Below are 13,581 nucleotides of genomic sequence, written 5' to 3'. Positions count from 1 at the left end.
TTGTAATGTATCATCTTTGCTGACTCAGCACTCTTCCCTGTGTCTGTGACCTGTGTTTAACCCTGCACCTGAGATTAAAAAAACCTCCACCACCCTGAATTTTCACTTATTCAACACCATTTCTGAATCTGTGTCTTTTATTTTCTCTCCCCAGCCAATAACGTCTGCTTCTACGGTGAGTGCTCGTATTACTGCTCCACTGAGCATGCCCTGTGCGGTAAACCGGACCAGATCGAAGGCTCGCTTGCAGCCTTCCTGCCGGACCTGAACCTGGCCAAACGCAAGACATGGAGAAACCCCTGGAGACGCTCCTACCACAAACGCAAGAAAGCAGAGTAAGGAAACGACATATTCATGAATCAGTCAGCATGCCTCAACGCTCAGTCCAGATTTTAACGGATTACAGATCAGTAATCTGACTAACAGATTACTGTGACTATATATACATATCATTATTTTTTTATACATGTCTTTTTTCTGTGTTCTCAGGTGGGAGGTGGACCCAGATTACTGTGACGAGGTTAAGCAGACTCCTCCGTATGACCGAGGCACTCGACTGCTGGACGTCATGGATATGACCATATTTGACTTCTTAATGGGTATGACATCACATATCAATATATCGCATTTACAGATGAATAAATGGCATATTTACTTTTTAATTAACTACAGTGTCCTTATATTTTCTCACCACTTTGCTCTCCAGGTAACATGGATCGACATCATTATGAAACTTTTGAGAAGTTTGGAAATTACACTTTCATTATTCACCTCGACAACGGAAGAGGGTAAAGACACTTGGCTGCTTTTAAAGTGTCTGTCTCAACAACCACTAAATGTTTGACCCACCGTAACAAAAACACTTAAATAAACATGTCACATCATGCAAATTCGGAGGTATTATTGCATCTGCTCACTTTAAATATGTCTCACGAAGCTCAAGAAGCTCAGAATTAATGAAGCAATAGGCTGAACAACAAAGTCTAACGTAGTGTTTGTGATAATTCCTGCTTCCATCTTCTGATCTTTATCTCCTCCCTCAAAGGTTTGGAAAACACTCCCATGATGAGCTGTCCATCCTGGTCCCTCTCAGCCAGTGCTGCAGGTCAGACTTTTGGTTGTCTGTGAATTTCTGTCCTTTTAGTCTGGTTTGCGTTTCTTTGTCCTGTCAGTCAGTCAGTCCTTCCTTCAGCACTTCCAACACTTTAGACCAGAGCAAGGTATCTCAACAACTTCTGGCCGGCTGGCCTTGAAATATAACGTGGAAATCCATCTGAGAATGAGTTGTTATGTATTCATTGACCTGGCTGCTGCTCCATCACCACCACCAGGCGAGTCGATTGTGTGAAAATTACTACGAAATGTGTTAAACCCCTTTTTTTTTTTTTTCATTTGGGACACACTGTGAGATTTTGTCTCGCAGTACCCTCAGGCTTCTCAACTTGAGTCACAAAATCCTCAACTAATGGATGTATTGCCATGAAATGAATGCTCCTAAAGGATGTTACCCTTTTGTATTTAACGGTCTCATAGCATTTTGCTTTGCTTTATCCAATAAAGGCAGAAATCTCTTGTATTGTCATCATAGAAAGAATAGATACAGCAATACTAGAGAGCAGAATTTGATTTAAAATAACCTATTCAATTATCCTTTCCAGGGTGAGAAAATCTTCTTACTTGCGTCTCCAGCTGCTTGCCAAAGAGGAGTACCAGCTGAGCTCCCTGATGGAGGAGTCCCTGCTCCGTGACCGACTGTCCCCGGTCCTCATCCAGCGTCACCTCCAGGCCTTGGACCGCAGGCTCCGGCTGGTGCTGCAGGTCCTGGCAGACTGCATAGAGAAAGAAGGTTATGTTAATGTTGTGGAGGAAGATGTAGTCGGGGACACATCCACCCACAGGAGCCCCGGCCACAGGTAGTGAGGGCGAGACTCAAAGGGTGACAGAAACCACCAGTGACACATGAACAATGGACCAGGTCTGTGGCTGTTTGACCAATGGGATTGCACCAAAAACTCCCACTTCTAAAATCAAGCTGAATTCAGTGAATTCCAAGACTTACCATCATTGCCTCTCTGGAAACTGCTTTTAAGTGTGTTTATATAAAAGGAAGTGTCCACAGATGCTACAAAAGACTGTGCTCACACAGAGGCTTTGTATTTGTAAGATACAGATGTATTTTTGTTTAAGACAGAGAGGAACAAGTACTGTGTTCTGATATTGTCCTGCTTGTTTTGAATATGGAGGGTATCAGTTTGTTTTGTGTTTTATTATATTAGTGCATAACCAAATGAGAAAGTACACTGACTGGGCAGCATATGGTCAGACAACAAGCTTTATCAGTTAACACAATGTATGAAAAGGTTGAGAAAGTGTGTGGAAGATGTTTTTCTTTTTGTAAAACATGTCAAGCCTGGCACAAACATCCTACAACCAAGAAAATAAGATTTTCCAAACAGGGTGTTCTCTTTATCTATCTATATAAGTTTTTTTGTCTTGGCACACACACAGAACAGACCTTTCAACCTAGAACATGTTATTTAATTCTTCTGAACAGGATAAATGAGTGCAAGTATATTTGACACTGTAGTTCACCTTGCCTTATTCTGATTTTGTATCTCTTTTTCTCCCCTGCAAGTCTAGCTTGCATAACATGCAGTACAACAGTGCAACGCTAAAATAGTATTTTCCAAACCAAAAATAATGCCAAGACACCAGTGTGCTGGTCATTTAATTCAAATTCACTACCATACCATTGAAATATTAACAGTTGTCTGCTATTATATAATTTTACAATTAATGCAATGCAAAATGTTAGTTTGTATGTTGTGTCATTTATTATGAGATTCCATGTCCAAATGACTATTTATTGGTGTGTCACAGAGGATGAGGGTGGTTTAATACATTCTAGGTTCTGTTGCTTTATACATTGGGAAATATTTACCTTAGCATTTTGATGCTATTTAAATCGACATTCATTTGAATAATATGTTTATGTTCACATGATAGGAAAACAACAAAGCTATTTGATCTTTGACATTACGTTGTTGAAGCAGTGCCGTGCAGTTTTGCGTTTCCTCCTAATTGTCCTGAGTACTGGCTGACCTGGTACCTGTGCAATGACAAAATACAGTACTTGAATGTTTTCGGGTTGGCAGTATGGACAGGATTCATAGAGCTACAAACGGTGTAAAGCCGTCAGTGACTGGACTCAAGTCTGAAGTGCTTTGGGGGTGATATAGGGGTTAAAATGCCTCATCCCACTACAGGGAGAATGGGCACTGTTCTTTGATTTTCATATTCTCAGTGTAAATAGCTATAACTAATTTGAAGACCTAACAAGCTGCACCGCACAGTGATTTGCTTCTGTTTTCTGCTATTGCATTGTTACTGTGAAGATCTGTTTACTAAATGATTAAAGTGTGCAATAAAAACAAAAGTGAGGACAAATGTCTCTTTGTGTAGGTGGCTGTGGACATAGTTTTATGTGTGGGCGGAGGTGAATGTGTCCTGTGACAAGTAACTGGGGTGTATCAACAATACTAAGTTTGGGTTGACTAAAGAGCATTTCACATCTGTCAAACCCATCCAAGCAAGGTGCAGCCTTATAATATGACATGGGAAAACTCTTCATGAACCACAAGGCAGCCTCAATCGCACACTGTAGCAATAATAATATTTCACATCTCTCATACTCACACCAATTAGGCTCAAAGTTGAAACTCTTCCGGTTAACCACTAAACCACTTCATTCAGCCCAGCATGTTATTTTTTCATCATTGTAGTAGTTAAATATTAATTTTCTCATCCTCTAACCCCAAGGCAATAACTAAAGTATGCACTGCTTGCAATTTGAACACGGTTTTACAGGATACGTGTTCATCTCGAGTCTCTCTCTACATATAATACAATACAAGCCTATGATAAAGTGAAATGTGTGTGTGTTTTTTGCCATTTGTAAAAACTGTTTTAGTGAAGGAACACCCAGGCGCTGTCCATGGTACTGAAGAAATACAGCAGCACTGACGGTGCCATGGACAGCACCATGGACAGCTCTGTGTGCTGTCCATTGTGCAGTGATATTTGTGTATTTTTCACAGTATTGTTATTTGATTCTTTATTATTTTATTTTATCATTTATTATTATTTTATTACGTACATTTTTTGGTCGTCTAACTTCTGCATACATTCAGCTACAAAAAACATTAAAATATCAAAATGTTTAGCTCTTTTTTTATGATAGCTCCTCTTCAACTTTTGATCTGCTATTTATACTTTTTTAAATATTAAGCTTTTTTCAGTTATTTTTTTACAATGAAAGTCAATGAGAGCAGAGAGCAATCTCCTCCTGCATACGGCCATTCAAACTTTAAACCATATACAAAATATTCAGCTATTCAGGGTTTATTAAGCTGATCAGGGTTCATCCCTCCTTTTGGAAATTCAAACCAAGCCAGTCAACATGGGTATCCCTGGTCATGATGATTCAGAAATCACCTGGGTCAACCCGGGAGTTGTTTAGCTCTTGGACATTTATGCTTGTATTTAAGTTTTTTCTACCATTCATACTTTTTTCTTTTTGCATTGGAAGTCAATGGCGCAATCTTCAACTGCTCTTCAGGTATCTTGCACTTTGGAATGCTACTCCCTACAGACGTCATTCAAACTTATTTGCAAAACCTTCAGCTATTAGAAAATAATTCAGCTTTTTGAAATCTTTTACAGTTTCTGTGTTATCACTGTTTAGTGCTTCTTTCAGGCTTTTCTGCGTTTATAATCGGTGTGTATTGCGTGACTTAGACTTTTTGTGTGGAGTTTGCATGTTATTCCAGACTTTTTTCAACATACTATACTATGACTTTTTTCGACATAATATACTGTGACTTTTTTTAACATACTATACTAATACTTTTTATGACTTTTCTCAACATACTATAGAATTCGAAATGCTTTACTATGACTTTTTAATGACTTTTTTTGACATACTATCCAATACTTTTTTCGACATAATATACTGTAACATTTTTTAGACATAATATACTATACTTTTTTCAGCATGCTATACCATGACTTTTTTATGACTTTTTTCAACATTCTATACTATGACTTTTTTCAACATGATATACTGTGACTTTTTTCAACATTCTATACTATAACATTTTTTCAACATGATATACTATGACTTTTTCATGACTTTTTTTGACATGATATACTATGACTTTTTATGACTTTTTTCGACAGACTATACTGGAATTTTTTATGACTTTTTTTCAACATACTATACTATGACATTTTTTGAAATGTTATACTATGACTTTTTATGTCTTTTTCCAACATACTATGACTTTTTTTGACATACTATATAATGACTTTTCTATGATTTTTTCAACATACTATACTATGACTTTTCATGACTTTGTTCAACATGCAATACAATGACTTTTTTCGACATGCTATAATATGACATTTTATGACTTTTTTCAACAGAATATTGTAAGGTTTAGCCCCATGGTGGAAGGAGGAGACATGGACTCAGTTCTTCCCCATTCACAGGGAATGTGCAGTAGTGCAAGGATGAATTATTACAAAAATATATCAAAAATAACAAAAAACAAACAAACAAAGAAACTAAGTACAAACTATTCAAATTATTATACCAAACAAATATTAAACAATAAAAAACCCTAAATCAGGCCCTGACTAGCACCTGCACCCTTCCAGGCCAAAACGGTTCTTTCCGAGGAGCCTCTGCCTCCTTCCTTTATACCTGATGCCCCTCCTACAAGACAAACCAAAGTTAATTGGAAACCAATCAAACCCCATCATGTTACCTCAACATTCCAAAACATTTCTGGCTACATTAATACACAATATACCAACTATAAAACCAGAAATTAAATGTTACATGCTGAACAAGTTTCTCAAAACAGAAAGCTTTAGGCACTCCAGTCCCCCCCTATGTACTGGCTTACACTTGGACTGTTCCAGGTCTTCCCCCCTATAAATTATACCAAACTATATTACTTCCTGTTTGCCACTTCAACCCAGATCCCTGCTTGAAGACGAGAACAGGTGAATGAGACATGCAAACATTTGGATGACCTTGGGTAAATGCAATAACCTAAAATAAATAACTTGAAATTAACTGTGTATGTGTCGTATTTATCAAATCATGATTTCTACTCTTTCGACTAGTACTTAAATACACTGAAAGGAAATAACATGAATTGACAAGCCATGTGTCCACTGAGCTAGCCCACATGCTAATGGTAATGCCAATGCTATCAGTCCTATGCTAATGCTCATGCTAGGGTTAGCTTAGACATACTATACTATGACATTTTTCGAAATATTATACTATGACTTTTTTCGACATACTATACTATGACTTTTTATAACTTTTTTCGACATACTATACTATGACTTTTTTTGACATACTAAACTATGATTTTTTTATGACTTTTTTGTCATACTGCACTACGACTTTTTTTGACATACTATACTATGGCTTTTTATAAGTTTTTTCGACATACTATACTATGACTTTTTTTGACATACTAAACTATGACATTTTTTTCACTTTTATTCGACATACTATTCTGACTTTTTTATCACTTTTTTCAACCTACTATACTATGACTTTTTATAACTTTTTTCGACATACCATACTATGACTTTTTTGACAAACTATACTGGGACTTTTTTATGACTTCTTTTTTGACATACTATACTATGACATTTTTCTAAATATTATACTATGACTTTTTTGTCATACTGTACTACGACTTTTATAACTTTTTTCGACATACTATACTATGACATTTTTTGAAATATACTATAACTTTTTTCGACATCCTATACTATGACTTTTTTCAACATACTATACTATGATTTTTTTATGACTTTTTTGTCATACTGCACTACGACTTTTTTTGACATACTATACTATGACTTTTTTTGACAAACTAAACTATGACATTTTGTTCACTTTTATTCGACATATTATTCTGACTTTTTTATCACTTTTTTCAACCTACTATACTATGACTTTTTATAACTTTTTTTTACCATACTATGACTTTTTTCAACATACTATACTAAAACTTTTTTCGACATACTATACAGCACTTTTTCGACATACTATACTATGATTTTTTAATGACTTTTTTGCATTACTATACTACTACTTTTTTCGACATACTATACTATGACCTTTTGTAACTTTTTCGACATACTATACTATGACTTTTTTGACATGCTATACTATGTCTAGCCTTGACAAACTATACTGGGACTTTTTTATGACTTTTTTTGACATACTATGACATTTTTCGAAATATTATACTATGACTTTTTTGTCATACTATACTACGACTTTTTTTCGACATACTATACTATGACTTTTTATAACTTTTTTCGACATACTATACTATGACATTTTTTGAAATATACTATAACTTTTTTTGACATCCTATACTATGACTTTTTTCAACATACTATACTATGATTTTTTATGACTTTTTTTTCATACTGTACGACTTTTTTCGACATACTATACTATGACTTTTTTTCACTTTTATTCGACATACTATTCTGACTTTTATTTTATCACTTTTTTCAACCTACTATACTATGACTTTTTATAACTTTTTTCGCCATACCATACTATGACTTTTTTCAACATACTATACTAAAACTTTTTTCGAGATACTATACTATGACTTTTTTTTGACATACTATACTATGACTTTTTATGACTTTTTTCAACATAACATTCTAGTAAATCATAAAAAGTCTAACCCCAGCTCTGTATTCAGAATTTTTCATTTTGGCCTCAGTAATGTGGAACAATAAATACAACATCAAATCTGAGGATTTTGAGGTTTGCAAATAGCTCAGTGTGATAAATATCTGGTGATTTGTCTGAAGATTTAAGCTTGTGGGTTCAAATCCTGTGAGGAGCAGTGAATTTTAAGGTCCAAAATGAAGAAGTAAAATATGCTACAAACAATGATGAGAGTGTCAGATAAGATGGTTAAAGCTGATATAATGCTGGTTGGAAGCCCCAAATGGTCATGATTTCCAACCTTGTTGTGGTCTGTTTGTTTTGACGTTTCACACCCAAAATGAAGAAATCAAATATGCCAAGAGACTTTACTATACCATGACTTTTTTATCGCTTTTTTTCAACCTACTATACTATGACTTTTTATAACTTTTTTTACCATACTATGACTTTTTTCGACATACTATACTAAAACTTTTTTCGACATACTATACTATGACTTTTTTCGACATACTATACAGCACTTTTTCGACATACTATACTATGATTTTTTAATGACTTTTTTGCATTACAATACTACTACTTTTTTCAACATACTATACTATGACTTTTTGTAACTTTTTCGACATACTATAACTTTTTTGACATGCTATACTATGTCTTTTCTTGACAAACTATACTGGGACTTTTTTATGACTTTTTTTGACATACTATGACATTTTTCTAAATATTATACTATGACATTTTTCTAAATATTATACTATAACTTTTTTCGACATACTATGCTATGACTTTTTATAACTTTTTTTCGCCATACTATACTATGACTTTTTTCGGCATACTATACTAAAACTTTTTTCGACATACTATACTATGACTTTTTTTCGACATACTATACTATGACTTTTTATAACTTTTTTCAACACACTATACTATGACTTTTTTTGACATACTAAACTATGAAATTTTTTTCACTTTTATTCGACATACTATTCTGACTTTCTTTTATCACTTTTTTCAACCTACTATACTATGACTTTTTATAACTTTTTTTACCATACTATGACTTTTTTCGACATACTATACTAAAACTTTTTTCGACATACTATACTATGACTTTTTTCGACATACTATACAGCACTTTTTCGACATACTATACTATGATTTTTTAATGACTTTTCTGCATTACTATACTACTACTTTTTTCGACATACTATACTATGACTTTTTTGACATGCTATACTATGTCTTTTCTTGACAAACTATACTGGGACTTTTTTATGACTTTTTATAACTTTTTTTTACCATACTATGACTTTTTTCGACATACTATACTAAAACTTTTTTCGACATACTATACTATGACTTTTTTCGACATACTATACAGCACTTTTTCGACATACTATACTATGATTTTTTAATGACTTTTTTGCATTACAATACTACTACTTTTTTCGACATACTATACTATGACTTTTTGTAACTTTTTCGACATACTATAACTTTTTTGACATGCTATACTATGTCTTTTCTTGACAAACTATACTGGGACTTTTTTATGACTTTTTTTTGACATACTATGACATTTTTCGAAATATTATACTATAACTTTTTTCGACATACTATGCTATGACTTTTTCAACCTACTATACTATGACTTTTTATAACTTTTTTTCGCCATACCATACTATGACTTTTTTCGGCATACTATACTAAAACTTTTTTCGACATACTATACTATGACTTTTTTCAACATACTATACTATGACTTTTTTGACATTCTATACTATGACTTTTCTTGACAAACTATACTGGGACTTTTTTATGACTTTTTTTTACATACTATACTATGACATTTTTCGAAATATTATACTATGACTTTTTTGTCATACTGTACTACGACTTTTTTATGACATACTATACTATGACTTTTTTAGACATACTACACTATGACGTTTTTTTCACTTTTATTCAACATACTATTCTGACTTTTTTTTAATCACTTTTTTCAACCTACTATACTATGACTTTTTATAACTTTTTTCGCCATACCATACTATGACTTTTTTCGGCATACTATACTAAAACTTTTTTCAACATACTATACTATGACTTTTTTTCAACATACTATACAGCACTTTTTCGACATACTATACTATGACTTTTTGTAACTTTTTTCGACATACTATACTATGACTTTTTTGACATGCTATACTAAAACTTTTTTCGACATACTATACTATGACTTTTTTCGACATACCATACAATTACTTTTTATGACTTTTTTCAACATACTATACAGCACTTTTTCGACATACTATACTATGACTTTTTCAACATACTATACTATGATTTTTTAATGACTTTTTCGACATACTATACTATGACTTTTTTCAACATACTATACTATGACTTTTCTTGACAAAACTATACTGGGACTTTTTTATGACTTTTTTTTGACATACTATACTATGACATTTTTCGAAATATTATACTATAACTTTTTTCGACATACTATACTATGACTTTTTTCAACATACTATACTATGATTTTTTTATGACTTTTTTTCATACTGTACTACGACTTTTTTCGACATACTATACTATGACTTTTTATAACTTTTTTCGACATACCATACTATGACTTTTTTCGGCATACTATACTAAAACTTTTTTCGACATACTATACTATGACTTTTTTCAACCTACTATACTATGACTTTTTATAACTTTTTTCGCCATACCATACTATGACTTTTTTCGGCATACTATACTAAAACTTTTTTCAACATACTATACTATGACTTTTTTCAACATACTATACAGCACTTTTTCGACATACTATACTATGACTTTTTGTAACTTTTTTCGACATACTATACTATGACTTTTTTGACATGCTATACTAAAACTTTTTTCGACATACTATACTATGACTTTTTTCGACATACCATACAATTACTTTTTATGACTTTTTTCAACATACTATACAGCACTTTTTCGACATACTATACTATGACTTTTTTCAACATACTATACAGCACTTTTTCGACATACTATACTATGACTTTTTTCAACATACTATACTACGACTTTTCTTGACAAAACTATACTGGGACTTTTTTATGACTTTTTTTTGACATACTATACTATGACATTTTTCGAAATATTATACTATAACTTTTTTCGACATACTATACTATGACTTTTTTCAACATACTATACTATGATTTTTTTATGACTTTTTTTCATACTGTACTACGACTTTTTTCGACATACTATACTATGACTTTTTATAACTTTTTTCGACATACTATACTATGACTTTTTTTGACATACTACACTATGACTTTTTTTCACTTTTATTCAACATACTATTCTGACTTTAATTTTATCACTTTTTTCAACCTACTATACTATGACTTTTTATAACTTTTTTCGCCATACCATACTATGACTTTTTTCAACATACTATACTAAAACTTTTTTCGAAATACTATACTATGATTTTTTTTCGACATACCATACAATTACTTTTTATGACTTTTTTCAACATACTATACATCACGTTTTTTGACATACTATACTATGACTTTTTATGACTTTTTTCAGCAGTCTAACCCCAGCTCTGTATTCAGAATTTTTCATTTTGGCCTCAGTAATGTGGAACAATAAATACAACATCAAACCTGAGGTTTTTAAACTTTGCAAATAGCTCAGTGTGATAAATACCTGGTGATTTGTCTGAAGATTTAAGCTTGTGGGTTCAAATTCTGTGAGGAGCAATGAATTTTAAGGTCCAAAATGAAGAAGTAAAATATGCTACAAACAATGATGAGAGTGTCAGATAAGATGGTTAAGGCTGATATAATGCTGGTTGGAAGCCCCAAATGGTCATGATTTCCAACCTTGTTGTGGTCTGTTTGTTTTGACGTTTCACACCCAAAATGAAGAAATCAAATATGCCAAGAGACTTTACTATACTATACCATAACTTTTTTCAACATACCATACTATGACTATCATTTTCTGTCCTCAGTAATGTTGAACAATAAATACAACATCAAACCAGCAAGTTCCAACCTTCACATGTAGCACGGTGAGATAAATACTTGGTCATCTGCTTGAAGGTCGAAGGTTGTCTGGTCAAACCCAGGTCAATGAATTTTAAGGTAAATAAAGAAGTCAAATATATATGTGTATATATATATAGAAAGTCATAGTATACTAAGTCGAAAATTGCATTAAAAAGTTATAGTATAGTAAGTCAAAAAATCACACCCAAAATGAAGAAATCAAATATGCCAACAGACTATACTATACTAGGATTTTTTTTTAACATTCCATACTATTACTTTTTTCAATATACTATACTCTTCTGTCCCCAGTAATGTTAAACAATAAATACAACATCAAACCACTAACTTTCAAGCTTCAGCTATAGCTCAGTGTCATAAATACCTTTTGAGCTGCTTCTTCAAGTTGGAAGGTTGTGGTTTCAAACCCTATGAGTGGCATTGAATTTTAAGGTCTAAAAGCCAAAATGAAGAAGTAAAATATGCTACAAACAATTGTGAGAGCGTCAGATAAGATGGGTCAGTGTGATTTAATGCTAGTTGGAAGACCCCAGTCAAAAACAATAAACTAAAACATGTATTTTTTATTTATTTTACAGGAAAGACATTTTATTGTAATTTTATTTATTAGCATTTTATGGATGGAAACAATCTTTTTATGTGCATTTATGCTATATATAGACTTTCAAACATACTATACTATGACTTTTTCAACATACTATTCTATGACTTTTTATGACTTTTTATGACATACTATACTTTGACTTTTTTTTAACATACTATACTATGACTTTTTTGACATCCTACACTTTGACTTTTTTATGACTTTTTTCGACATACAATACTATGACTTTTTTCAACATTCTGTAGCCTACTATGACTTTTTTAGAACTACTATACTTTTTTTTTAATTTTTGATGACTTTTTTTCGACATACTATACTATGACTTTTTATGACTTTTTTTCGATATACTGTACTATTACTTTTTATAACTTTATTCGACATACTACACTATGACTTCCTATGACTTTTTTGTCACTATGATTTGTTTTTGGTATAACTATACTATGACTTTTTATAACTTTTTTCAACAAACTATACTATGACTTTTTATGACTTTTTTCGACATGCTATACTATGACTTTTTATAACTTTTTTCAACAAACTATACTATGACTTTTTATGACTTTTTTCGACATGCTATACTATGACTTTTTTTGACATACTATACTATGACTTTTTTCGACAAACTATACTGGGACTTTTTTATTACCTTTTTTCGACATACTATACTATGACATTTTTCAAAATATTATAATATGACTTTTTATGACTTTTTTCGACATACTATTCTATGAATATTTCATGACTTTTTTCGACATACAATACTATGACTTTTTTCGACATACTATACTATGACTTTTTATGACTTTTTTCGACATAATATACTATGAATTTTTTTGATATACTACTGTATACTATGGCTTTTTATGACTTTTTTTGACATAATATACTGTGACTTTTTTCAACATACTATACTATTACTTTTTATGGTTTTTCTCAACATACTATACAAGACTTTTTTCGACATACTATACTATGACTTTTTATGTTTTTTTTGACATGCTATACTATGACCATTTTATTTCTTTTTTCCGATATACTATACAATGATTTTTTCATGACTCTTTTCAACATACTATACTATAACTTCTTGAAAT

At 32.1% G+C, this 13,581-nt stretch overlaps 1 protein-coding gene across 1 annotated transcript in view; it reads left to right on the top strand.

The window, feature by feature from the left end:
• The window catches only part of fam20ca (FAM20C golgi associated secretory pathway kinase a), a 34,292-nt gene extending 30,851 nt beyond the window's left edge, over nucleotides 1-3,441 (top strand). The window contains exons 6-10 of the mRNA XM_078269867.1: nucleotides 155-335; nucleotides 490-599; nucleotides 707-788; nucleotides 1,046-1,105; nucleotides 1,659-3,441. Coding sequence (XP_078125993.1) covers nucleotides 155-335; nucleotides 490-599; nucleotides 707-788; nucleotides 1,046-1,105; nucleotides 1,659-1,917 — 692 coding nt within the window. The 3' untranslated portion in view covers nucleotides 1,918-3,441. The remainder of the gene's footprint in view (nucleotides 1-154; nucleotides 336-489; nucleotides 600-706; nucleotides 789-1,045; nucleotides 1,106-1,658) is intronic.
• Nucleotides 3,442-13,581: the final 10,140 nt, after the last annotated feature.

This window comes from Sander vitreus, chromosome 15, assembly GCF_031162955.1.
Source record: "Sander vitreus isolate 19-12246 chromosome 15, sanVit1, whole genome shotgun sequence".
Lineage (NCBI taxonomy): Eukaryota > Metazoa > Chordata > Actinopteri > Perciformes > Percidae > Sander > Sander vitreus.
The sequence above is the reverse complement of the archived record's forward strand: the minus strand, read 5'-3'. Positions and strand labels throughout refer to the sequence as shown.